This window comes from Perissodus microlepis, chromosome 15 (assembly GCF_051167445.1).
Source record: "Perissodus microlepis isolate ML-2025 ecotype Zambia chromosome 15, ASM5116744v1, whole genome shotgun sequence".
NCBI lineage: Eukaryota > Metazoa > Chordata > Actinopteri > Cichliformes > Cichlidae > Perissodus > Perissodus microlepis.
The window spans coordinates 17,035,517-17,063,305 of NC_140475.1; the positions used below are offsets into that span (position 1 = coordinate 17,035,517).

General features: G+C 38.8%; 1 protein-coding gene across 1 annotated transcript; it reads right to left on the reverse strand.

Annotated features, from left to right (window-relative positions):
• Positions 1–3,657: 3,657 nt before the first annotated feature.
• scara3 (scavenger receptor class A, member 3) lies at positions 3,658–24,520 on the reverse strand. The gene is made up of 12 exons (XM_084953557.1): positions 24,013–24,520; positions 13,398–13,433; positions 12,532–12,576; positions 11,354–11,473; positions 8,983–9,063; positions 8,430–8,548; positions 8,095–8,339; positions 7,413–7,632; positions 7,041–7,129; positions 6,614–6,806; positions 6,071–6,248; positions 3,658–5,972 (listed from the first exon to the last, which is right to left on the reverse strand). Exons 1-12 carry the CDS (start codon positions 24,017–24,019, stop codon positions 5,479–5,481), a joined length of 1,827 nt encoding a protein of 608 aa, XP_084809683.1. The 5' UTR covers positions 24,020–24,520; the 3' UTR covers positions 3,658–5,478.
• Positions 24,521–27,789: the final 3,269 nt, after the last annotated feature.

Sequence of the window (27,789 nt, forward strand, 5' to 3'; positions counted from 1 at the left end):
GTTAAATAAAGTTCTTTGCTTATCACTTCCTGAGTCTTTGGTTGAATCTTTGTTTGAGTCCATTTCTCATCTCGAGCCTCTGAGCCTTGAAACTTGGCAGAAGTTGTGTCACAGACCTTTCCAGTTTTCTCCTTAGTCTTTACATGGTGATTCACTTGGTGAATCTTACCTTAATGTAACCATAGTGTATTTAACAACTGTATTGCAGTTCCATATTTCACACACACACACACACACACACACACATATATGTATGTATGTATGTATATCTATCTATCTATCTATCTATCTATCTATCTATCTATCTATCTATCTATCTATCTATCTATCTATCTATCTATCTATCTATCTACACATATACATGCATATATATATATATGTATGTATGTATATGTATTTATATATGTATATATTTGTGTGTGTGGATACATGAAATATGTATATACACATATGGTGTTTTAATATAAATTATGTGAACATAGAACATTTCTGTGAATTCTCCTAAAGTCAGAGTTTAACCCTTTTAAAGCCTGAACCATGAAATTATGACCAGATAAATCTCAGTTTTTTCAAACATGAGTGTTATTATCAGTGTTTATGTGTGACTCCTCCCACCAGAGGATGGCTGTGGGTTTTTTTCCTTTTCTTTCTTAGGGGGTGGACACCTGGGCATGCCTGCTGAGTTGTTGGGTGGAGTTTGTTCCTGTCCTGGGATTGTGTTTATTGAACCTTCTGACAAATAATTAAAATATATATTGTATTCTATGGGGATGGAGGAAGTATAGATGTAACTTCAATTTCTTAGCAATCGTTTGTATTTGGGCAACGAAACAACAAATCACATCAGTCAAAGCAATGCATGTTTTTGGGCTAGTAGGCACTGTGTCAGGTTTCTGGCAGTCAAGTGTGTTGGTGGACATCTGAGGCAATAAAGAGAACTGAACACTGGGTGGATGTGAAGGAGCTGAGGTGAAACTACTCTAACTGGGCCTCTAACTCGCCTCAAAATGTCTTTACCACATCACTGGTGACGATTTTGTGTGTGTGTGTGTGTGTGTTTTCCAAGTGTAAGCCAGTATGTGTTTATTTAACAGTGACTTGTTACTCACACATTGCAGCAGGTGTGATATCTGTCCTCTCTCTCACACACACAAACATAGTATGAGTTACCTGAGCCACAGGGAAAAGCAGAGTGTTTTTACAGCTGTCTATGTAATGAATTCTTTGGGGGCCTGTCAAATCAACAGTTAGCTAACGTCTCAAATTTTGTGGCATATGTGCGTGCATGTATGTGTGTGTTGACGAAGGTTAGGTAATGTCTCTGTATGCTACCTCCCACTTCTGGCAGGTTTAATGTCAATATGCTTAAAAATTACACAACCAGAGTTGTCATACAGACAGAAAGCTAAAAGACCCGCCCCACCCCTCAAACAGACTTCTTAATGGAGAATTTTATCTTAAGGAGACAAGTGAAGATTGAAAAGTAAGTTATCTAATTTATGAAGCTTTTATACTTACAGAGGTAAATAGTTTCACTGCTTGAGGTGCCAATCTTAATAAAACGGTAAGCATGTTTAAATTAAACATGGCCATTAAAGAATTACTTATGGCTGCAATATATCACCTGAGAAATGGGAGGGCAAAGAGGGCTGAAAAGACAACTAACCCTAACCCTATAATGTGAATTACAGATGTTCAGGGCTTTTTTTCTACATTACACAGTTCAGCCATGTGCAGGCATGACATCACATCACAATCAGCAGAACACATTGGTCCTGTGGGTTTTTGGTAATAAACTGTTGCCCACATACAGCCTTTTACAACTACTGAACCTTCTTTATCACCAGCCAGTTGTGGTGTGGAAGGAGGGAAGAAGTGTTACATCCCCCCATTAATGATTTTCAGGAAAATTTTGAAGTTGGAGCTTTTACTCTGTAAAGTGAAGTTTAATTCACTCTGAAGTTCTAGAAAGCAAATCTGGTGGGTTGATTTATACTGGTCAGTAAGCACAACATGCCTTGCTCTGAACATTTTCTCATAGCAGACAGCTCCTTATTTATGTTACAGCGTCACTGAGTGTTGTAATCTGAAAAAAATATATACAACTTTCAAGTGAATCAAAACTTTTCTACATCTACTAGATAAACTATAAGTAGGAAAAAAATCAGTTAGCTTTACTTGGGCACCAAAAAGACAACAGTAGAGCATTTTCACTGGTAAACATGATGAATATTTGTTGCTCTTTTGGCTATGTGTTATTCTGAGTCTGGGGTTAGAGATGCTGAGCCTTCATAATATGTAAAGAAACTGTAATTAAAATCCCCCTTCCAGTGACCTCTGCAAGTTTTAGGTTTAAGGTTCTCAAATATACCTTCCAAGTTAGCATGTGGTGCACAGTGCAAACTGAAATTAGCAAATAATTCCTGCCATTGGATACAGAGTGTGTCCAAGCACTTGATGATCCTGCAACTGACATCAAGTGTGGGCAGTAGTAAGATCGGAACATTGTGAACAAGGTAGGCTATAATTAAATGATAATTATTTAAATAAAAAAGCACAATGAGGGATGTGTATGTAAAGTATTTAAAACAAATAAAAATGTAGCATAGTTGCACAATTGTTTGCATGTCTGTTAATAGCTGTTTGTGGTGATATCTTTAATACTCTGCCCTGCAAATTTCCCATCCATCAGTTTAGCATCACTGCTAATTATTTATGGCTCTACATATGGGAAGAGTTTAGACATGTCTGCTTTAGGGCTTCCCAACTACAAAATAGAAAGACAAGAAATGGTTTGAATTATGGTGAAGAATTTCTAAATGATTTAAAAATGACAGAAATTCACACTTTTGCTTCAGCTTTATAGGAAGGAAACGCTTTATGCTTATTACTTCTCAAGAGACTGAAGGAATAAGGGATTTTTGGTGGCTTTCTGAAGGACGTTTTTGTTGGAGGTCAGGTTTCTTTAACATCCCACAAGGGATGTGATGTTCCAGCACAGGGAAAAAGAGGGCAAGGCTGTGAAAATATAATTCAGCAGGAGATCAGGGCAGCCACAGTCTTCTGCAGGGAGGTTTTCATCTGGTTTCGTCCACAGCTGCACAAGCCTTTCTCAGATATCAGTGCAGATTGTTGATCGTAGTCACATCTAACAGTCTGATTTACAGTGCTTTGTGGTTGCATAAAATAGGTGATATTTAACAATCCAAAAGTATTTTTTGTTGTTGACTCATTTGTGCACAGCTTTGCACTGCACTAATTGCACTATAGACTTTAAATTTATAAATTATCTGTGTTTTAGATAATAGATACTCATGTTAAAATACCAGGCTATATACAGACAATTGAATCAGGCTTAAAAATCTAATGGGGAAGGGTTGTGACATGTGTTTTGATGCAGGGATGAAACCAGTCTCCCTTCTTTACATTATAGTCAAAGGAGCTTGCAAAGAAAAGCGTCTGGACTTCTTTAAGTTTACTTGAAGACGTTTCACCTCTCTGTGAGAGGTGAAACGTCTTCAAGTAAACTTAAAGAAGTCCAGACGCTTTTCTTTGCAAGCTCCTTTGACTACGATGACCTGGATGACTGAGAACCTTCACAGACATATTCTTTACATTATATAATCTTTGGAAGTTCAACAGGATACTGACACGGTAGAAACTCTACAATAAGTATTTATTGAAGTTCAATGCAAGCCAGTCGCATTTCATTACATCATCCAGATTTACAGACATTTTATGATATTCTTTTTGTTAAACTTTCGCTTTGACATATCAGTGATTATTTGTGTTTCTTAAGACCCAAACACCATTAAAAAAAAAACATACTATCTATTATCAAAGTGTAAAGAAAAATTATCCCTAATTTTGGTGTTTTTATTTTTAATACTTGATAAATTTATATAAACTTCTTTAATTCTGTGACCTGTCAGGCATCATACGTCTTAAAATATTAGTAGCGCATAATGTGAAATGAGCTTATTTGCTTTCTTTCTAGATGTGAGAAAAATAAAGCTCTCTCAGTGTCAACATATACGAGGTGATGCACTTATGCTTGTTTTGCACTAGTAACAACTCAGTTCGGCTCAACTCTACTTGATTCGGTTTTTTGGGGTTTTCCATTAGGTGGTGGTAGCTGGTACTAGGTGCTTTTAGCTGCTCGGCCAACGTTCCAAGTGAGCTGAGTCGATCTGAAAATGTGACATCAACAGACTGCATGCCACTGATTGGCCAATGGTGTGTTGGGCTTGTTGCACATACAAATCAAGTCACTGGACTTTCGGCCGCATCGCTATCACGACCCCATGTACATTGAGGTGGTGTTCAAAATGACTGACACTAGAATTGTGAATAGAGTTGAGTCAAGCTGAGTGGATACTAGTGGAAAATAGCATTAATTTAATCTCCAAAGATCAAAAAGCACATCTGAATCTGTTTTTTCCTTATTGTATCTTGGAAAAACTTGAGCTAGCTTTCCTCCATGTCCCCAGTCTTTATGCTAAACTAGATTTATCACCACTTTAAGCTCTATGCTGTAAGATATAGGAGTGATATCAAGCTTCCTATCTTACACTAAGAATTATCACAATTATGATCTCTAATGTCAGCAGCAGTTGTTTTTAGCTTTCATTTTTACTATTTTCAACTAACAACTTTACCACAAAAAAAAAAACTAATCACTGCATGTAAGAGACATTCACATGAAAAATAAACCCACAACAAAACAATTCATCACCTTTGAAACCACTAAAGGAAAAAAAGTTCTCAGAGTACCCGCTCTGAACCTCCAATGAAAACTGATTTTGGTTTTAATTGTGACACTTTAATAACAGTGCCCCCCATTGGCAAGGTTATGTCAGCAATGTGTACATAATCTCAGAACGAGTGGATATTTTTCCATAGAGTCGTGAATGACAATGTAAACCTTTGGCCAAATCTGTCCAAATCTGTGGTTAACAACCCTTCCATTTATTATGCCCCAAGAGGTTTGCGGCTTGACAACAACCTCAAACACATTCTTTGCTTCTGCTACATTAAACAGGCAAGACTTCATATTTAGTAATGGATGTTTTTTTTTTCTTTTTTTATATTCCTACTGATTTTGTGATTTAGTTTTTTATTTTGTTCCGTAAATTAATTTGTTGTTGTTGTATAATTTCCACTGTAAGAGACCCCATCAGTCATGTGAAGACCACTTCCAAAAAGTCTTTCCAAACACTGTCAGCTTATAGGCTTGGTCATTTTGACTTCTCACCAACAGTTCAGTTTGTAATAGCAGTTCTGTCGTAGTTTTAGGCCTTCCTTTTAAGTTCAGCACAGGATCAGGAAAACCCTTTTTAACTCCCCCATGTTAAATTTGATTTGATGCACTTGTTCATTAAGTTCTTCATTGTCCTCCTCAGTTTCATAGAAATTGATAATTGGGCATTGGACCATGACCCCTTCAAGTTCTTCGTACGAGCCAAATTACATCGGACTCTATTGTCTCTTGGAACCAGCAGCAGGCGCCACAGTCCCTTGTGTGGGGTTGTTGATTTGGTCATGGCTGCATGGCAAGCCAGGAGGTCCAGAGACTCCTGGTGGTCCATGCGGCCCTACTGGCCCCTGTTTTCCCTTGGGTCCTATTGGCCCGCTAATGCCAGGTATTCCGGCCTGGCCCTCGATCCCTGGAGACCCTGGAGGTCCTGGGAGACCATCTTTACCAGGGGGACCCATATCACCTTTCTGGCCCCTCTCACCTTTTGGGCCTGGTGGACCCATGGACCCCTTATCTCCTTTGCTACCTTGTGCCCCTCTACTGCCACTAGGGCCTCTTTCACCAGGTACTCCTTTGGGACCAGGAGAACCTTTAGGTCCAGCAGGTCCACGATTTCCTGTAGGGCCTCGGTCACCTTTGCTGCCAGTCAGCCCAATGGGTCCTTTTGGGCCACTTTCACCGCGGTTCCCTTTGGGTCCTGGGGGTCCAGGAGCGCCTGTTGACAACAGATGGTGTTGTAAATGTAAAAGGAAAAAACAAATCAAAGCAAAGCGTTCTTTGCTATTCTTGTTGTTTATACACAGCAACATCCACCTTTAAGTATAGTGAAGTTCTGCATTAGCTGTGTATGGTGAACATCTACTAGTTTCATCTCCTCCATCACCATAGACAAATTCCTGACGTCCATGTCCAGTCGGACATTCAGCAACAAGTTCTGCTGCCTTAGAGTGTCAGCTAAGTGCAGCAGTAGCAAGACTGTGTTGTTCAAGTTCTGCACAAAAAAAGAGAGGAGGGGGGCGCATAGATAATGAGAAGCAGTTGGAATTTAACAATGGAAGGGCTAAATATTAGAAGTTTATGTGGCAAATCAAAAATCAGCTTAACTAACCTTAAAGCTAACTAACTAGCCCAAGTGATCATGCAAATTACACTGGTCAACAAGCATTTTGCTACTGGGAGTCTTTTGTGTGTACTTTAAGAATTTTCACCTGCTGACTCTAAATCTGAAAGCTGTTAGTATTGGACAACTAGTACGACCCAGACAGAAACTGCAATATGTTTCAGCATTTCGGAAAAACGCTTGGTCTCCAGAAATAACTCTAAAAACTACAATATAGTTGTTGTGTTTTTTGCAACCTGCAGTTCATCGGTGTGTCTGCCCAGGCGAGTCTGGCATGACGAGCTCTCTGTGTTGATGTACTTATACATGCTTTGGACGTGGCTCACAGTAGCATTGACGCTGGAGGAGATTGAGACAATCTCCATCTCAATAGAGTTCAAGCGACCATCCAAGGCAGAGAACCGCTCACCCGTCCGGTTCTCATAGTACCTAAAGAGGACAGAAGTTTGTGCTGACTGGAATGATATGTCTCTCTGTGTATATAAATAAATATATACACATATAATAGACTTCATGATATGTAAACATCACTCCACCCACAGACTTGTTTCAGTATTTAACTTTCACATAAGTCAGACTAATGTAAAAATCAGGAAGTTGATAGTACATTAAGCCTTAACAGGAGAAAGTAAGTGTAAGGATATTGAGTGTTTTGAATGTTACCTTGAATGGTAGTGAAGGTCATGCATGTTCTCCTCATGTTCGTCCGTGAATGTTGACACGTTGTCTAGCTGCATCTGTAAGTTCATCACCTGCAGAAAACACCCAAACAATCTGGATCCTATCCTCACACGTCCCCAAATTGCTTGATTTACTGATTTACAAGAGATTAGACTGTCCAGCTGCAAATTGACCATTTGATTCTCCAAAGGACAAGTTAACTTAGAATCAATTTAAATCCCGATAACTGTTCCTCCTAACTGATTTATGGCCATGTAAACAACCATATCTCTTCTATTAATGATTAATTATTTTTTATTTAACACAGTCTGTTTATGAATATCTAAGAACAATCAAGCTTACAAATGCACTAACCTGGTGAGTGAGATCATAGTAGAGCTCAGTGGATATGGCGATCCTTTGGTGATCTGCTACGATGTTGTTCTGTAGGAAGCGGATGGTTTGCATTGTGCTGCTGGTGTTGGACTTGATAGCACTCAGAACCCGGCTGTAGTTCTGCCAGTCACTGGTTAATTTATGGAGGACATACGTATCCTCATCTGCTTTTCTCTGCAGGGCATCTATCCACTGTGTACTAACAGGTAGAGGGATCACAGAAGATGGGAGTTAGCAGCAGTGTTGATAATAAGGGCAAATATCCCTGATAGAGTTATTTCACACACATATGCACACATGTACATGATGTTCTAATAATTTGTTTATCAGGGGCAACCAACAAGAACTTTGGATGTATTGAGAACTGCACCAAGGCCCAATATAACCTAAATCAGGATTATTATGAACCTTGAATCGCGCAAAGCTACTCTAGTAGAGTGCAAGAATAAAAACACTGAGTTATAAATGAGCATCACCCTTAAAGGTGAATACACGTAGAGTTAAGGAAAAACTGAAATAATCCGGCAGGCTGTGGATGCTGTATAGTTTAAGGTTACTGGTGTTGCAAAATGCTTTCCTCCATTCATAAATCTGAACACTGAGCATGCTCCATTAAGTGTATGATCTAGTCACATCTGTCCTTTCTCAGCTTTTCATTCACCTGTGTGCCACTGTTGTATTAACTTGATGCGCTGTAGCTTTGATGTCAAACGAATCCTCCAGCAGTGTTTTTATCTTCTCCTGAGTTTCTTCAACCACGTCCTTCCAGCCCTCCACCCGATCCAGGTATCTTTCCAGTGACTGATTGAGAACTTTGATTGACATAAGGTGGTTTTGGATGTCACGTGTCAGCCGGTTACTTGTATCCTTTAGTGTCGCCTGGGTCTTGGAGGCTTGGTCCAGGACCTGGAGAAGAACAATGGTGGTAAATTTTCTTTGGGCTTTAAACTACTGGTCCCCTTTTATTATTTGAGCTTTTTTTGAAGGCCACCATACCTGCTCCTGTGCCAGTATCATTCTCTGAATGTCTTCAAACTCTTTCTTCAGCTTACTGATCTCCTCACTGTACAGAGTTGCATCCAGGCAGCCTGAACAGTTAGATGTGGCCCTCACAGCTGGGATGGGAAGTTAAAAAAGGACGTGAGATGGCACAGGAAAAGAGGCAGGATGCTCTAAATTACTGTATTTGACAGCTGACCACACAACCAAGTTCCTAATGTGTAATCAGGTGAATAGAAGAAGAAAACTAATGTATAAACAATCAGCTGAAGCTTGTAAGGTAAACCTTCCTGAATTCCAATATGTTAAAATGTGCTGATCCATGTGATAATATTCACAGACAGTCAACTCCTGTCATGCTTTAAATTGAAACACAATTAAAGCTGTTTTAGGAATATATAAAATCCCAGAAGTTAGTAGGAATGTAAGTAAAACAGTTCAATTCAACAAATGTGCAAGAACTTTGTTATCTGTGAAAAAACAATTATTCCTTGATATTTTCTCATAGTTCTTATAGGATCAAAGTGAGTATTAAAAAAAGTTTCTTTACCCTCTATTCCTTGCTGGACCTTTGTGATCTTTTTGTAGTAAGCTGACTCTTCTTCAGAGAGGCTGTCCACCTTCCTGAACACTGAGTACACAGAATTACACATAAATATTTCAAAGTATTTTAAACAGTTGTACTTATATATATATAACTTATATATAAGTAAAGGAACAATAACAGTGAGCGATCCGAGTGCTCTGGGGTAAATGGGGAATGAAATCATTAGATTTAATCATGTAAGGAGGAAATAATTAACAGCAGTAACTTGGTGTTAACAGGAAATAAGATATATTTAAAGGAGTAAAAACAGGAAGTTGTAATTTAAGCCCTGACAACAAAACACCTAAAGTTTTCATTGGCCAAAACACTAATTATGAATGATGGTTTATCCAGCTGGTCAGGTTATAATCCCTCAACATATTTCCCAAGTGACTAACAGCAGTTTAGCAACAGTTAGCTTTTTAACATCCTAAGCTTTGACCCAGGGCATTTTTAGAGGCCATTCCGTAGTTTGTTTGCATATATAAATGCTTCCACATGTGCGCATACTAGCTGATGTAACAGTGCAGTTGAACATGGCCTGTGGCTTCTTCTATTCGTTGAAGCAACAGAATATATTTTAAATGTATGAATGTGAATGAGTAAATCTTTTTTTTATGGGTATGCAGGGGTGTGCATCTGGTGGTATATGTTTCAAAATAATGCTTTCAGTGTGACAAAACACGTTTCATTCCCCAAACTATTTTTTCCATAAAGGGGTAAAACTGTGTTACTTGAGTCCATATTTTGTGCAGAAAAAAAACTGTTGCTAAAAAACAGATGTTCATCAGGGAATTGAATATCAAAGGTTACTGTTACTGTTTCTCTTCTTGTGCATATTCACGGATGGGATTTGCGGCCAAGTGCATGACTTCTTCTAATGGTATTAAAGTTTTAGTACTTTGGTGCTGCACAGCTGTACTGGACGTTGACACAGTGTCAGTGTGTGTTATTCAAATGTATTTTGCAAACCTAAGCCATGCTGTTGTGCTCTTTTTAAAAAGAATTGGATTTCTCCTAGCAAGACTCCTGGCAACCCTTGCAAACAAGCCATACGTCTTCAGTCTTTTTCTAATTGCGTTGTCATTACCTTTAACATGTAACATACCAAATGAGGGATGTAGAGTCTGAGCTGTAGCTCTTGGGTCTTTTGCAATCTTTCTGGCTATTGCACAGGATACTGCTTCTCTAAACTTTGGGTGAATTTGCTTGGACATTCCTTCCTGGGAAAATTGCAACAATGTGTTAAGATATACAGCAAACTTCCAAAACTGCCCTTAAAGAGGCGGTTAAACTTGCTGATGATCAAGTTTTAAAGGAAAAAGTTATATTTTTTATTCTTTTTGCGATTTGAGAACCTTTTGCAAAAGTATCAGCTGTCAAATTAGTCAGCTAATTGTCCTTTATAGTGGAAAAAAACAAATGGTAAAATATGCATTTGATTTTCAGTGTAGCTCTGTATGAATTAGAGATAAGAGAAATACTTGAGGTTTCCTCTTTTTAGAGTTTGGAACAGTTTGTGGGGGAACAGTTTTGCTTAAGTAAAATAGTATTTTTGTAAATATAAAGGGAGAAAACTAAAGAAAAATCATGGGCATATTTCCATCTGATATTCTGCTAAAACTATTAACTAACTGTGGTTTAAATCCTACATTAAAAATGAATGGTGTCTGATTTGTGTGCTTTTCTTTACACACAAAATAAAAAAAACATTATTAGGTGCAGAAATGGTCTAAAAAGAAGGAAATTAAGCATAAAGGGCTCAAAAATCCCCTACTTAAAAAGTGGTTTCTCCTAACAACCAAATGTTTGCTGAAACCACTTGCTGATAGCAGATGATGAACATGCACACTCCGTCCAGGTTTCCAGCACACGTGCAAATGAAAAATTACACAAAATGCCCACACACATTTTGTGGCACACCTAATTCAAAACTGGGCTTTATTAGGATGTGTATCTGAATGCAGCCTTCTGTGTGTTGAGGGATTTTGAATCAGTTCTTGCCTGACTCTGTCCTCTGATGTCCCTGAACAATTGTAAACCATAAAGATTTATGGCTTTCAAGCCCAATAAAAAGTGATGATGATGTAAAAAGCACCTGCTGCTGCTAAGTAACTGTCAGGTAAAACATGGGCAACAGAATCCTGGAACACATTCACTTGATCTATGGGAGTTTGGGGAGTGCACTATTCAGGCAACTAAAATGTATGTAGAGAAATCTGATGTGCTTTTCACTCATTTTAATGCACAGAGCTGAATGCGTCCAATCAATCTCTGCATGAGGAAGACCTCTGTGTTTTCATTTAGAGCAAATCAAAAGTCAAGTTGAGCTCACCAAGTGAAGCCAGCACTGCAACAGTTATGATTAGGAAGGCAACAAATCCATAGAGGATTTTGACAGCCAGTTGAAGAGAATGGCTCTGCTGGCACCGCACGCAGCCACCTCGACTACGACCTGGAGATCAAATCACACAAACAAAGTCAACAAAGTGAGTAAATTAGCAAACAAAAAACAAAATTGATTTTCTGATCTGATCGTTTAGTTGTATCTACTGTAAAATTAACCGCTCATAAAAGAAGTATGCAGATTCTTTAGTTAAACAAAACAAAAACAATACTAGCTAAAACATAGAAACCACGTTCCTAAGGCAGAGACTGAAGCATCTCCAAAACGGTAAGGCTTGTCGGAGCCTTTAGTTGGCAGATACTGGAGGTACATGTTGAACTGATATGTATAGTATTTAAAATATCTACAGCTAATACCCTGGTCCAAGATATCATCTCCAAAGTTCTTAGTGGGACAGATCAGATTCGGCTGCAGGGACTGTCATGATGTTTTGGCTCATCAGCACATGATTTTAACATTTAAATCTTTTCATTTTAACAGGAACAGGAACAGGAATAACACCAAACTGACTTATTCAGTATCATCTTAGAGTTAATATGAGAGACACACAACTATTCCATTTGTGTTTGTATTCATATGCATAGAAAATGTAACTCCATTATTTTTTGTTCTTTTTTTCATTTTCAATCAACTCCTGAGAAACAAATGTGCTCTTCAGCCTCTATCGTCTAACGATGTTCACCTAATCTCTGAATGTGCTACGTTAGAGGGGTTTTTGTCAATATTCTGCCATTTATTGACTCGACTGATGCAACTGATCTATTTAGTCCGTATATAGTGAATAATAATGTCCCAAAGCTAAAACTGATATAAAACTTGAAAATTGTTCACATCTGGTATTTTATTCTCTAAGAATAACATTTTTTTGCTAAAATGCTTCAGTTAATTGTAATTTAACTGGTACGATTTCAATTACAAATAATGGATTGATTGGACTGACGTTAGGCATATTTTAAAACTGTATTACTGGACTGGAGCTTTTTAACATAACAAACTCACCAAACCTACAATTTGTACACAATATGTCACTGCTGGGGGAAGAAAAAAAAAGCCCATCCTAAGATGATGCTGTTTTTCCTTGTTAGATTTGTTCATGTGGCCCTTACCTCTAAATGAAGGCATTTCCTCCTCCTCTCCAGTGAAGTCCTCCTCTGAAGAACAAAGAAAATGCAAACAAAAGAAGTTGAAAAGATTGTGTTTTCGAAACAAAAACAAGTTTTATTCATCATTATGTCATTTTCAATTCTTTAAATCTTCATTCCATGTAATAGAAAGGCCTTAAAAGAAGCACATAAGGGTTGAAAGGTGATGGATAAGTTTTCATATCTGAATAGTCAACGTTGATCCATTAAACAGGCTAGCTTCCACACACTTGTTATTAAACAGAGCTGTAATCATAAGGTTTCTTATGATAAATCTCACAGGCTATGGATGTAATTACATCAGCCGAGAAGTTTACTTGAGGCCACTATTTGCACTCAGTGTGAATGTGGTTTATATCAACGGAGCCACATAACCTCCAGTATAGGCAGAAAGACCATTTTAGTCCAAAGATATCCAGCATGATTTGTGGAGAAACCCAACAGGTAAAACAGTATTCCAAGGGACCCTTAAATTAACTGACTGGGTTCTGACAGCTTGTATACGTGCTGTCCAATAAAACTGAGGTTTCTCCGAGGTTTCTTACCAGGAGCTTTTAAAAAATCCTACTTGTAGTTATGATCTGGATGTCAATATCACTGCTTTTACAAGTCAGAAAGAAGTAACATGAATACAGCACATGGCTTATTTGCTTTTCTCTGAGACCAGTTAGCTTGATTTCTCAGGAGAAAATTAAACCTGCATCTGTTCAATGTTAAATTTGTGTCTACAGAATGTGAATACAAGTGAGGGCAAATTGACAGTCGTGCATAATGAACTGGTTCACATCCATGGCTCTTCACCAAGGACAACAAAAGAGCTTGATCATTACCTTTGAAAAGCTGGTTCTCATATCCACCATAGTTGTCTGTCAAAGAGACACAAAAAGCAGACATTTAAAAAATGAAGCTGAGTGAATTCAGCTCCTCTGGAGCCACAAAGAAGTTTTATTACTCCTCTCATAAATCACACAAACCAGCTGCCTCCCTGTTTCCCTTGAAGTGTGCATTGTACCGAGCGCGCACAGCATGAAGCTGCTGTCCCAGAAAATGCATGTTTTTGTTCTTTTTAGATGTTTTCTCTGAATTGTTGCTCACTCAGGACAAACCAGTCCCACGGTGGTGCAAAGCATGAGAAAATTTGTTGGTTCTGTGCGCTGACTCTGGTGGGAGTGTTGTGTCTGTTGTGAGTCTGAGAAATTTGTCATCACACACAGTCATGGAAAAGGCTGGAGTAAGCATGACTTGATATGACCGCAGAGTGCCTAACAAACCAAATGAAGCTAGATTACTTAAAAATCCCCAGATGCATTTGACTTCATGTTTTTATAGCTGTAAGTAAGTGCTGGGGCTTTATTGCACATTATTAAATGTGCAGCATACAACTGCACCTGGGACACTGTGGGTGTGGAGCTGGAAGTTTAGCAATCACTCATGCTGACCACAGGGGAAACTGTTTCTGAAGAAGAGGAGCTGGAAATCACAACAACAGTCATCTCAAGGGGCTTTATATTGTAAGGTAGACCCTACAATAATACATACAGAGAAACACCCAAGAATCATATTATCCCCTGTGAGCAAGCACTTTAGCGACAGTGGGAAGGAAAAACTCCCTTTTAACAGGAAGAAACCTCCGGTAGAACCAGGCTCAGGGAGAGGAGCAGCCATCTGCAGCGAGAGTCTCCTGGTTGAATGATAGCTGTGTTTGTCGCACCTCCATCCTAACTGTCTTCGTGTGGAATCCATAGAGTGAAAAACATCTCTATGGATCGTTTTTGGAATGTGACAGTAAATGATTACTTTGACTGTTTTGTTAGTGACTTATTAGTCCCTGAATGTTTCCTTACACAGGTCACAGACAAAATTATTCAGCAGCAACTTAGCATGTCTTGTATTTCTTTTGTGACATTTTGACGAGGATATGGACATTTATTTAGACTATGTAATGAATGTTTAGAGCTATAAAAAAAAACAGAACTACTCCTTTGCGCAATACAGCTGTGGGAAAAAAGAGTCAGAGGTTGCAGCATTTAGTGAAAGGTTTGCCACATGCTAATGAGCAGGTGTAAGAGTTGTTTGGTCTGAGATTTCCACTGTGCAACATAACTTTGGTCTCTTTTGTGCATTGTTATATAAGTGAAAACTGCCTTAAATGTTTCTGTGTTGCAAAAACATGTTGGGGAATTTCTGCTGTGGATCAATCTCTGCAGTTAGCCACAACATCATCTCAACATCACTGGCCTGCGCTAGTGAGAAAAAATAGGACAAAAGAAAAACGGCAGGAGAATTAAACTAATGGTGGACTGTAAGACATTAATTTTTTTAACTAGAGAGACGGATTTAGTGCAACTTTTGTTGAAAAAAAAGAAAAGAAATGTGTGTGTAATGCAGACACACACAGTCGCCCTCAGATGACTGGGTTCTGGTTCCACATGGCACAAATGAGAAAACAAACAGGGATTCTAGGCTTGGATGAAATTAGGGAAAATATATGTTAGGTTAGGTCAAATGAAATTAAACCATGGGATCTATTTGGAGAACAATGTTAGTGAAGTTTTGATAGAAGAAAGTATACGCTTGCAAAAGCAGCAATGAGGTAAATGTTTATGTGAGTCAGTGCTGAAATGGCTGAGGTCAGGTCTGGGTGGACGAGTCACAAAACACTGAGGCTGACATAAGGATGGGTGGAGGCAGAGGAAAGGGGAGGGAGTAGAAAGGGGAAAGAGTGAGAGAAAGAACTTCAGGTTATTATGGACTGAGGCCATGCTTACAATGGCAAGAAAGGCTTTTTATAATAATCTGCACCTGGTGGCCATCTACTCTGATCAGCAGAAAATCTTTGTCATTAGCTTTCACAAATGTGTAGCTGTTACTGAAGTGTTCAATGTGATCTGCAGCCTGTGCTTGTTTAACTAAATACCTGCAACACTTGGCACTTACTGGTATTTTTTTTTCTCTAACGCTCATTATAAGTTAAAACCAAACATGTATGGAGGGCCACAAGTGCCAAAGTGAAACTATATTTATAAATAAATAATTGATTGAACATGTCATCAGTTAAATCAATTCAATTTGTTTCATTCAAATCATTTAATTATTTATCAGCAATTTTAATTAATTAATGATGCATTGATTGATGTCACTATTTCAATTAATTATTTCCCATTTTAATTAATTAATTATTTCATGATTTCTGTGCTCTATGGAGGGCCACAAGTGCCAGAATGGGTTAAATAAAAACATCATTAAATAAATCATTACATAGTAACACGGTGGTTAGCACTGTTGCCTAACAGCTTGTCCCCTCCATATCTTTCAGCCATGACTCATTTGTTGAATTTGTAATTTCCACTATAACTACTACTAGTTAAACTGGGACTCTGAAGTCTCTTCTGCTGACCTAAGTTGGCCAAAACACTAAATTTAACCCTGCAAACAGCAAGCAATTTTCAGAAGTTTGTGTTCAGAACTTTACAACATAAGGTAAAAACAGAGTTTGTGCAATTCTATCTCCCATTTTCCTGACAAACCATAAAGAAATTACGGATTGCTCAAAAATCTTGCAACTGGCTTCATGTTGTAACAGTGAAATTAAAAGTAGTAATAAATTTAAATGGGGGTTTTAGTGAAGAGCCCTCATGTCTGTCTAAAAGAGGTATAAATCCTGTTCAGAGACCTTCCCACCCTGACTAAAGCACATACTTGGTGGAAAAACTGAATTCCTGGAATTTTTTTGGACTTTTGTGGTATAAATATGTTTGAATGCCAGCACACTGTCTGTTACTGGAAGTTGAAATTCAAATTCTAAAACTGTATTCAACAAGAAATATCGAACAACTCTACATGTATGACTCTCCTTTGCTTCCTTTGACTTGCGCTTTTTTTTAGTCGTGTTTTCGCTTCTCTCAGTGGAAAAAACCCCTCTTATGTCTGTCTCGTTAGTGGGGAAGTTGTCGTGTCCAACACACACACAGACCAGAACTGAGCTGATCTGACAGCAGCACAACACAACCCTGCCATATTAAAAGCATGTTTTGGTTCAGTGGAAAGGCAGTCTTATTAATTTGCTGTGCTTCACAAACATACCACCTATGGTCTGAAAGCATTTCCCTCCAAATTAAACAAACACAGAGCATCTGCATAAACAGTTCACATAAAAAAAAACCCAACCCTTTGCTTTCCGGTCACTGATAGGGTCAGATTATTCAAAAGCACCCTTGCAACATTGATTCAGCTGGTTCAAATTTCTCATTAAGGGAGAATAACACCTTCAGGGTTTAGGATAACTGCTGCGAGGTGTAATAAGATAAAAGTGAAGAAAATAAAAACAGATTTCTATCTAATAAATCAACCAAAACAATAAAACCTTCTGAAGGGTATTATGTAGGTAATCCATGCTGCTAAACAGCTGTGGTAATGGACACCTGTACATAGGTACCCCATCCTCCAGTTCGTTCCAGTACATCCCAGGCATACTCAGCAGCAGTCAGGGGCAGTGTTGGTCAAGTTACTTGAAAAAAGTAATCAGTAACTAATTACTGATTACTTCCCCAAAAAAGTAATCCCGTTACTTTACTGATTACTTATTTTCAAAAGTAATTAATTACTTAGTTACTTAGTTACTTTTTAAAAACACGATTTACAACCTGAATAGGTGATAAAGCAATAGATCTTTCAGCCCAATTCTACTTTTTCTACAATCCATCATACAAAATGTAATCAAATGGAAAAGTCCCTTTTTAAAACTTCTTTTATTAGTTTTAATCTTTTAACTTTATGCATCAAGCAAAAATGTAATTATATGCAACATTCTCTGACTGGAAGAAATTTGTTTTAAACCTATTTAAACCTATTTTCTGCACATTCCAGCACATAAAGTATTTTTTTTGTGTGTGTTTACACTCAGTCTTTCAAATAGATGCAAGTAAAACACAGCAGAAAATAAATAAAGTCAAAGACTAGCGGTCCTTTTGCTCTATTTTCACCTGTAAAGCAGGAGTAGGGTAGGCGGAGGTTTACCCTGGTGCAGGTGTGCCGCAGCGGTCAGTGGAAGAATCCCTGAGTTTCTCTGTGAATTTCCCATTACGTCATAGCGCACTCATGCTTGCTTGGAAGTTTAGGGGGTTTTTTTTCGCTGTAAAAAGAAGTTTTCTTCCCACGCACAGCGGACACTAATGTTTTTGTCACTTTTTATGGAATCAAACTTAAAGTAAGGTCAGTACTTCCACGCTTTAAATGCTGCACGCTCATACTCTCTCCCGCAGTGTTGATCTGCACACAGCTGTTGTCACGAACGTGGCACTTGCTTACGTCACTGTCATGAGACATTCTTGCAAAAAATCACGGTTTTAGTAACGCAGTAACATAGCGTTCCTACGGGAAAGTAACGGTAATCTAATTACCGTTTTTGCAATAGTAATCCCTTACTTTACTCGTTACTTGAAAAAAGTAATCGGATTACAGTAACGCATTACAAGTAACGCGTTACTGCCCATCTCTGGTCAGGGGTTAGATCTCTGGCTAGACCTTTCTCCCTGAGGATGTGGTCACATGCAGATTACTTTTACACCCATAAAAATCTCATTGCTTTCAGATCCCAGTGCAATTATACTTCACATAACTGGGCATTTTCCCCCTGGCAGGTAAGTTATCCTGATCACATTACCAGGTGTAAGTGGTGTATGAAAGCAGCTGGCCCTGATTATATGGTAACTGTGCTTGTGGATACATGGATATAGAGTAGTCAGAGTTTTCAGCATTGTTAATGTACATGCAGGTGTATATATTTTTGGACATGTGAAAGCACAATTTGTGTATAAAACTATATTCAGGTCACAGTTATTTGATGAATGTGGCTATTTGCATAAAAAAGTTTGAGGTCCACAGAGGACCAAGGTCGTGGATGATCATAGGATGCTTTCCATGGTCAAGCAAGGTGGTCGAGCCTTATCCAGGAGCAAGCCATCCCAATTTTCTATTTAAAAAAAAGTGTATAACACGATACTTCACTATAGAAAATAGTTCAGAACATTCCTCAGTTCCGCGCTCATTAGACAGATTAAACTAAGATCAGGACCAGGAAGATTCAGCTGGCTGCAGCAAAGTTGGCTGGATGGTGCTTCACAGCACAGATTGGTAATGACCCAACAAATACAGCAAAAGCAAGCCAGGAATTTTTGAAAGATAGGAGGTGAAATATTCAGCGATGCTGGAGTTAATCAACTGATCTCAAATCGATCAAGAATGGATTTCACTTAAAAGAGAAAGCTGAAGGTAGAAAGACAAACAAAGAAATGGAAAATGAGGAGTTAGAGTTAGGAGAGAAGCACTAGAGGCCTGGAAAAACATCATAGTAGAAATCCCATTCTTTGGTGGTCCTCTGATTCCAAACTTCAAAGACCTCATTCACAAAGGATCATTGACAAAGTATTTAAAATAAGTCTTTTGAGCCACTTGTGTATAAAAATGGCTGTGAAGGCATGGTGGTTAATACAATATTTGTTTACAATCTTTCAAATTAAAGCAAAGCCCATACTCATTATATGACTTTAGTATGTTTTGTTAAACAGCTAAAAAAAAGTGTTTAAAAATGTGTGAACCTTATTATATACAACAGATTTACACAGTTTAGGTAAACAAACATCAGTGCAGTTTAAACTGAACTCTTTGCTTTTTTAGAGGAAACATGTGAAGGACAGAATATGCAGCATAAAGATGCATCATAATCAGAAAACAATCATAAATCAAGGACTAGAAATGGAAATAGATACATTATATACTTCGTGTCCAACAAGATTAAAAATGAGAATAAAAGTACAAAACAATCAAAATATATTTATATTTTGGACATTCTTTGTGAGACATTTGAGACATTCGGTATTTCTGTGCACGATGAATAGTTCATGTCCTCAGTGTGAACACTAATAGGAATAAAGATTGTAAAACACAGCCAGAAATGCCAAAAACCATCTGCTGCTACAACAGCCTCCATTCTTCTTGCAAAGTTTTTCTTGGTCCCGTTCACACAACGTGGTCTCGCAGCCTACATTCCCATTTATCCCACAGGTGTTGGATGGAGCAGAGATCAGCTAAACTTCCACACCAAACTCTGAAAGCCACCTCTTGGTGGACTGGTTTGGGGGCATTGCTTTATGCTGTAGCTTTAAGATTAGCTCTAATCTTTCCCAAACCATGAAAGCCACAGACAAAAACTACTGAGTCATGCAGACAAGCATCCACAGGTAAAGCCTGTTGCTGTCAAAGCCCTCGTGTGTAGATGATGTACAATGAACAACCATAAAAACTATGAAAATATCAACACTAGCAGTTTTGAACAGCCTTTCCTGTGTCCCTGATATACTTCTAAGGGAAAAGTGTGCAGAAGAAAGGTTACAATATAAATATAAACTTCGTGAAGTCTAACAGTCAGATCTCAGGATGTCATTCTGCTCTTTTACTCTCTGACTTTTAGTGTTCGTGAAAGCAGCACCACTTCATGTTTGTGGTTCCTTTGCTGAGGTTTTATCTCAGGGGGCTCTGGACTTTCCAAACCCCATACCCACCCTTTTTCTCCCTTTGGACTTTACTTTCGCTACAGGCATTGTGCAAAATGTTATCCTCGGTAAATAACAGGCTCTGTATGCCCTCTGACCTCCCCACATCACTCACTGCATGATCCAATTTTCTGTTCAAATAGAGATGCCCGCTCCACATCATAATAGTTTTTCATGTTCCCATCCTTCATTGGTTCATTCTGCTGTTTTGACCAGTAAAATCTCCTCATCCTGCAAATCCAAGCCTTAAGTGGAACCAGAGTTAGGAGATGGGGCCTCCTCCAGATCAGAGTGGAGGTCTTGACCACAACTCATAAAGTAAAATGAGTCCCTTTCTAAAGCTTTGTTGACATCTCAGCCATTTAGGTGCCCTGTGACTGGAATGCGTGGTTTCTGCAAAAGAATATAAATGGTCGGTATGTGTCGCTGCAAACTGTGAACCAGAATGTATAGAAAGGCCATTTCAATAGAGCACTCTTTTATTGTGGTTAGGCAGTAAAACACAAGATCTTTGCAGTTAACATCCAGTAAATGGATGATGTTTTTTCTAGATTAAACTGATTTGGAAAACCAGGCTGAGAAAGTAAAAAAAAGAAGCAAGAAAGGCCTGGTTAGTTTTATACAGTAAGACTGCAAGGCCAAAGGAAATGTACAATCTTCAACAACTAAGCCTTTCTGTATTTACTCACCCTCAGATTTTATAATCATTTCTTCATCTTTTCACTCCAAAGGTTTTCTAGCCAAAGTGTACAGTTGACAGCTTGGACATCATTTTTCATTTTCTATTCTTTTTGTTCTGGAGTCTAATTAACACCAGTGTTTGCTCAACTGTACCAAATCAAAATAGGCTGCACCACAGAAACTAGTACTACAAAAACTTGAATGCCTTTGTTTGGCTCGACTAAAAACAACAGCAGCATAAGAAACAAAACAGTAATGGATCAAAATCCTATTAAATAATAACATCTCTGTAAGGATTTCAACTAAAACTCATAAAAATTCATCCAGTATACCTCAGAGTCCAAAAACTTATCTGCAAAGCTAACAGAAAAACTATTAGCTAAATTAGCTACATTACTTGCCTTGGATAACTAAGAATCCATTCAAATTAACCTGCTTGAAACCTGGGTGTTTTTCATCATCATCTTAGTTTCAACTAGTGTGTTTAAAGTCTTGTCCAGTCTTGTTTGCACAGATTAGAAACATGGCTGAGGTCAAACTAGTTGGTCCATGTAATATGACAGCTTATTCACACCCTCATCTCCTCCAGATTCGAATAGGTGATCACTGAGTTGAGATCAGATATGTCTGTGCATCTGTGCAAACATTTAAAAACAGACTCAAAACATTCTTGTTCATAAAGGTCTACACTTACTAGTCATGTTTTTGCTTTATTATATTTTGCTGTTTTTACTGACATTGTCAATTAAGCTGCTGTTAACGCACACAGGATTTTATGTTTTTATCTTCATCTACCATTGCCATTGAAACTCACTGTATACATGCCTAAATGATCCAGCAGTTTCCCATTTATAGTGTATATGACACTGGCCTCCCATTCCCTACAGAATGCAATTTAAGATTTTCTGATTACTTTTAAATCTGTTAATGGTATGGCTCCATTTTATCCATCTCAAAATGTCTAACACCATGTACTGCCACATACCCAAAAGATGGTAAATAGACCAGTTATTATACAGCACTTTTCCACTTAAAGCACTTTTCCACAACTTGCCTCATTCACCAATTCACACCCACTCGCGCAGACTGGGATCGAACCCCTGACCTTCCAGTTAGTAGGTGGCGCTACCACCTGAGCTGCACTGAGCTACTGTTACTGTAGTTACTGTTACAGGTTCGACCGCCCAGGCTTAAAACAAAGGGGGACCATGTTTTCACAGTTTTAAGCCCAATGCTGTGGAACAAACTTTTTCAGCTAATATTAAACAACCTAAAAAAAAAATCTATATCTATCTATTTGTATTTGGTTTTTTAAAATGATGTCATCATAAATTTGTTCTTTTGTTTTCTTATTTTAGCTCATTTCATGGATTTTGGAATGTTTTAATGCTATTTTTTTGTCAATTCTAGGAAGCAGCATGTAACTCTGATTGTGAGAGATACTGAGAGATGTAGAAATAAAGGTAATTAATGCTATTATTATTACACTAAAACGGTAAACAAGAGTTTTTGGTTTTGTTTTGGGTGTGGCATGGAAAGAGAGCAACATTTCAGTCAGTAGCAGGAGGCTTTGCTGTCTGTCTGACAAATTCAGTATCAAATTCTATTCGGGCACTGCCGTTACCTTAGTTTTGGCATTGTTTGTGTTTGTGTGAGTTAAACTGTCAACTACAGCTAGAAGAATCTAGTATTTTGTGCAGTCAGGGGCTCAACAAGTTGCTATGACCCTGTCAAAGGTTTTTCATAAACAAGTTAGTATGTAGTCCACATGGTTCATCGAAGTCCAGTAATGTAAGTATCCAAACTGTGATGCAGTGAAAGAATTAAGCTCTGTTTGCACATAAAAGTGGTGAGAAGAGGGAAGGAAAATTTACAAACAGCCACTGTTATAGCTGGAACTCATAATGTTGCTAAGGTCTTAATTAAAGATCAAGTTGCACATTCAACATCACATTCAACATTTTGTGCTGCCAGCTCTAGTGTGGAAACATGAAAATGCCCAGGAGAAACATTTAGATTATGAATCCAAGCTAGTAAAAACAAATGAGGAAACGCACTCTGAATACAGTGACAAGAAGCCAACACAGCTTCCAGATACTCAGTGTCCTTGTTCTCCTTTCACTTCAAATTCATGATGCGTTGACTGTAAATTTATATAAAGCTTCCACAGCAAAAATTGCACTCAGGCCTCCGCTTTGCTCATTCTTTCCTTTTCCTTTGCCAGCCATACACCTGTCTGTCTGCTTTTCCTTTCCCTCCACCTCCTTGTTTTTGGACTCTCCCCCTCCTCTCCATTCTGGGAGGAATGTATGAGGCAGCATGTTTTCTTCGGGCTGGGCTGGACTGAAACCACTAACAGACCTCCTGCATTGTGTGGCTGAGAAGAGTACTGTTCTTGGAGTTAATTTGCTGTGTCCCCTTGTGGTTCATGTGCAGCTTCTCGATGTACCAGTTAGAGGTAGAGATTGATATTTCCACTAAATATACTCTTCTTATATGGTAAACATAAAACTTGAAAGTTAAAAGAGATCATTCAAAGTAAAAAAAAATAATTATCAGTTATGATAATGAATATGTGAGGACATCTCCACGTATTTTCAAGCTGTTAGTCCTGTTTGGCTTCTCCCTCTCACTCCTGCTCAGTCATTCCCTCTGTATCCACTCCCCCACGTGACTGCTGTGCATACTATATCTCTGGAAACTATCTAAGTACTTCTGCTTTCTTCACAGCTGTTGGCAGTTTTCCTTGCATAGACTGTTGTAAAAATACTCAAATTCAACTCGTATATTTTCACCCGCCCTATCTTAAGCGGAATATTAAGTCAATCTGCGGTAGATTGGCATGGCTAGAGAGTATCTAAAGTTTTATGAGACCAGGCTGTGGTGCACGCATGTACACATTACAGAGATTTAAAGATGACTGATCAAAGTGTCACATCCAACAACAACACACGTGCACTTTCTCAGGATCTGCACTGCCAGGTTTCAGAGATGATGAGAAGCATATGTGATCGCTAGTGCCCTGCGCAGGTGCCTGTCTGCATCTCACCATGAGACATAATGTTTCTCACTACATTTCTAAGTGTTTTCCACACTGGGAAATTCACCTACGTTTTCATCAGATGGATCTTTTGCATGTTCAAAAGTTGGTGAAACAGGGCAAAGTTGCATTTCTAGATGCTAAGATGTAATGTTGTAGGTGAAGTCTCTTTACCTTTCATGATTTCTGGCTCCAGATATCGTCTGCAGTATTGCCGACTTGTTGCAGTCTATTTTTTTTCTTCTCAAAATCAAGTGCAAAGGAAAAGCAGAAGTGGTCAGCAGTGTGCCAATGGGTCATTCATGCGCATCGTTCCAGTGGTGACCAAATTTCCAGAGAAAGGGAGAAAAAAAAAGCACCTCCAAATTTGAAAAAAAGAAGCAAATCATGCACAAAAGATGTTCATTCACATCCAATGTAGTGAATAATAAAACAATCTTTGTTAAAATTGAGAAAAAAAATAACTATGCAATATCTGGATTATTGGAAATATTCTGAAAAAATTGTCGATGCTGAAGGTAGGTGATCAAAGCTCATCTAACTTTTGCACATTTGCCTGCAGCTCTCTGGCATCATCCCTTCCCCATCCAGAGCCTGATAAAGCTAAACCTCCTTAGACAGAAACCATGTGTAGCTTTATAGAGGGAGGAACAACTGGAGCATGGCAGGATGAAGAGAAAGCACAAGATTGGTAAGAGAGATATAAGCAAGGAGGCAGAGAGAGAGAGAGAGAGAGAGAGAGAGAGAGATGGGAGGGAAACAAAGAAAGTAAAAAACGAGGGCGGGACAGGGAAAAGGACAGAATGCAAAGGCAAAGGGAGGGGGAGAGAGAGGCAGGGAGGGTCCGTGTGTTTTGTTGAATGTCAGTTTTGTGGCCGAGGCTAATTGCTAACAAATGTCTGAACACTGTGGAGTGAGCACCTTGAATATCTGTGGCCTTGGCCTGTGAGACAGGAAAATAGTTTCTTTGAAAACACACCAGTGCACACACTACAACACACATGTCAAAGCCATAATCCAGACCTGGCACCAGTTTGCAGGCCTCTCAGTTTGCTCCCCTTAACCTTGACTACCAGTGAGTTAGACTAACAGCAGGTGTAAATTTCGCACCAACACACACACACACACACACATCCGGCCAGTCAGCTGACGAGGCAGCTCCAGTGGCCGTCTGTCAGACTTACAATTTTCGCTCTGTCTTCCCTCTCCTGCACTCACTGTGCAGTTTAATATAGCTGTTTACTGTTAAATAAATAGATAACTGTATTAGTTTTGAAAGGCAGGAAATGAAAAAGTCTCATCACATAATTAGTCTGAGCTGCAGTTCAGAACAGAAGGTCTATTAACTGTTTATCGTGTACTTGCTGATAGTATTACTGATAAAGTATACACTCACGAACCACTTCATTTGGCTTCATTAGAAAGGTGATTTAAGTGGCTCTGAACATGGCATGGTTATTGGTGTCAGATGTATTTCAGAGACTGCTGCTTACTGACATTTTCTCTCACAACCATCTCTAGGGTTTGCTGAGAACCATGTGAGAGAAAAACATCCAGTGAGCAGCATTTCTCTGGGTAAAAATATCTTGTTGATGCCAGAGATCAGAGGGGAACAGCCAAACTGCTTCAAGTTAAAAGGAAAGCAACAGTAACTCAACAGGAAACTGAGACAACAATTAGCACAAGCTCTCTAACTGGACTTTAGAAGATTGTAAAAACATTGCCTGGTCTGATGAGTCTTGATTTCCGCTGTGATGTTCAGATTGCAGGGTCAGAATTTGCTAAAAATGATATGAAAGCATGGATCCATCAAGCCTGGGTTTAGGCATTTGCTGGTTGTGCAATGGTGTGGGAGATATGGACTCCCCTTTATGACCACAGTGTAGTCATTTTCTGATCACAAAGCTCAAACCATCTCAAACTAGTTTCTTGAACATGATAATGAGTTCACTGTACTCTGATGACCTTCACAATCTCCAGATGTAAACATTTAGACCCACTGGACACCTGGAGCCTAATGAAGCCTGGGGCTAAGAGACAGGCTGCACTCTGGAAAGGTCACCAGTACATCACAAGGCTAATAGAGAGAGACAGAAAGCCATTCACACTCATAGCCCCTGGATATGGCTGACATGAAAAGGAATGTTGAATAGGTAAGAAAAATAATACGAAGATGTTTTCATATAAATTGTGGCAACTGGGATAAGCTCCACCAGGATAAGCAGTTAAGAAAATGGACGACTGGACTTTCCAGTACAGAAATCTGTAACAACCCAAAAGACATTCTTTGCAGTCATTACTATAGTAAATACTCTTATCTGGATACTTCAGTGCTGCCAAATTGTCATTGTCTAAAATGAAGCCCCGGGAAATGCTCTTTTTCATCAGTATAAAGGTAAAAGATGCTACAGTTTCTAAAAAGCTTGAATTCCATGAGGTTATTTATTGTATGAACCCACCGGGCTTTGATCACACTGTGCAGTTTTGGGTTTTTTTAATCAGCTTCGTTGACGCACATTCCAGCGCACTCACACATCCATCCACACAGAAACACATTCTTCCCTAAATTGATACCAGAATCATCCAAATGTTTGAAGTTCCATGGTCTGTTAGCCACGGTCATTCAGCACGCCAGTGGGACCAATTAAGCCTGTTGATAATGATGTTTTGTGTTAGACATCAGCGGAGTAAGCTCTCTGCTTGCATGTGTATATACTGAAATACTCAAAGTCATGGCACCAACTGAGGGTTGGCTCCAGAGCTGGATGGTTTCAGTTCAGTAGTTATCCAAGTGAACACAGCCGCAGCCTGGCAGCTGGCACACACACGCAACAGTACACCACACTTTGTCAACACCTGTATGAACTAACGCATATTCACACTGGATGTAAAGTACATTTGCTATGGGTCACGCAACAGATAATTGGTTTAGCAACACTAGATCAGTTGCTGGTAAATCATCAAAACTGAGGAAAACAAGTTGAACATACTTCCAGGCCCTAAAACTGTTAGCTTTACGTGAGCGCTGCTGGTCTGCGTGAAGTTAAAATGTTGAATTTGTGAAAAACAAATTTGCTGCCTTGTAGCGTTTGGAACTACATCACACAGCTCAAACAAAGGAAGCAGCAGTGAGTGCGGATGGTTTATCTCAGATCATCTGTAGTGTACAAGTCAATTGGGAACTGCATTTAAGTCTATTTTGATCTATAAAATCGGTTTTTGGCCACTTAGTGCCAAAAACTGAGTAGGGGCAGGGTTTGGTTGGTGTCTACTCCTTTGTGAAAGGAAAGAGAAACTGTAAACCACAGTGTGTGAGGCTTAATTTGAAATGTAATATCTTCTCTTTTGAAAATATGCGTATGTGGCTAAAACCAATTCCATTTGTTTGAAGTCGTGTTTTGGACATCTTAGCAAATGTACGGCTAATCTTCTTTTACCTCTGTTTTGGTGTTCATCAGCTCATGTGGCAATAATAATTACAGGGCGCTTTTTGACCAAAACAAAGATGGTTGCTCAAGCAACACAACACAAACCATAAAATGTTTCCCTGGAAGCTAAATGCTTCACTGGGTGTGTTCACCAATCAGTTGGTGAAATAATGAAAGTTCAAGTATTAACCAGTATCACGCAGGTCATGTGTAACCCAAAAGGCTTAATGTGAGTTGCAGATGACAAATTCATCCGACCTTTCTGACTTGGTTTTCTATTACAAATTACAAATTCTAAATTTAAAACACATTTCCCAGAATGCCTGAGTATGATGTTTCACTGGTATAGTATTTCTCTCGCTTTCACTCTCTGTTACCTCTCATTGTCAGGAATTCTGAAGGATGAGGTCATTGCTTTCTTACTGTTGTGTTACATACAGCAGATGTCCTGCATGCCTTGTCTAATGTCAGCCCACCACTCAGAGGAGCCAAATCTTTGCTTTGGTTCTTTCAAAGGACTTCT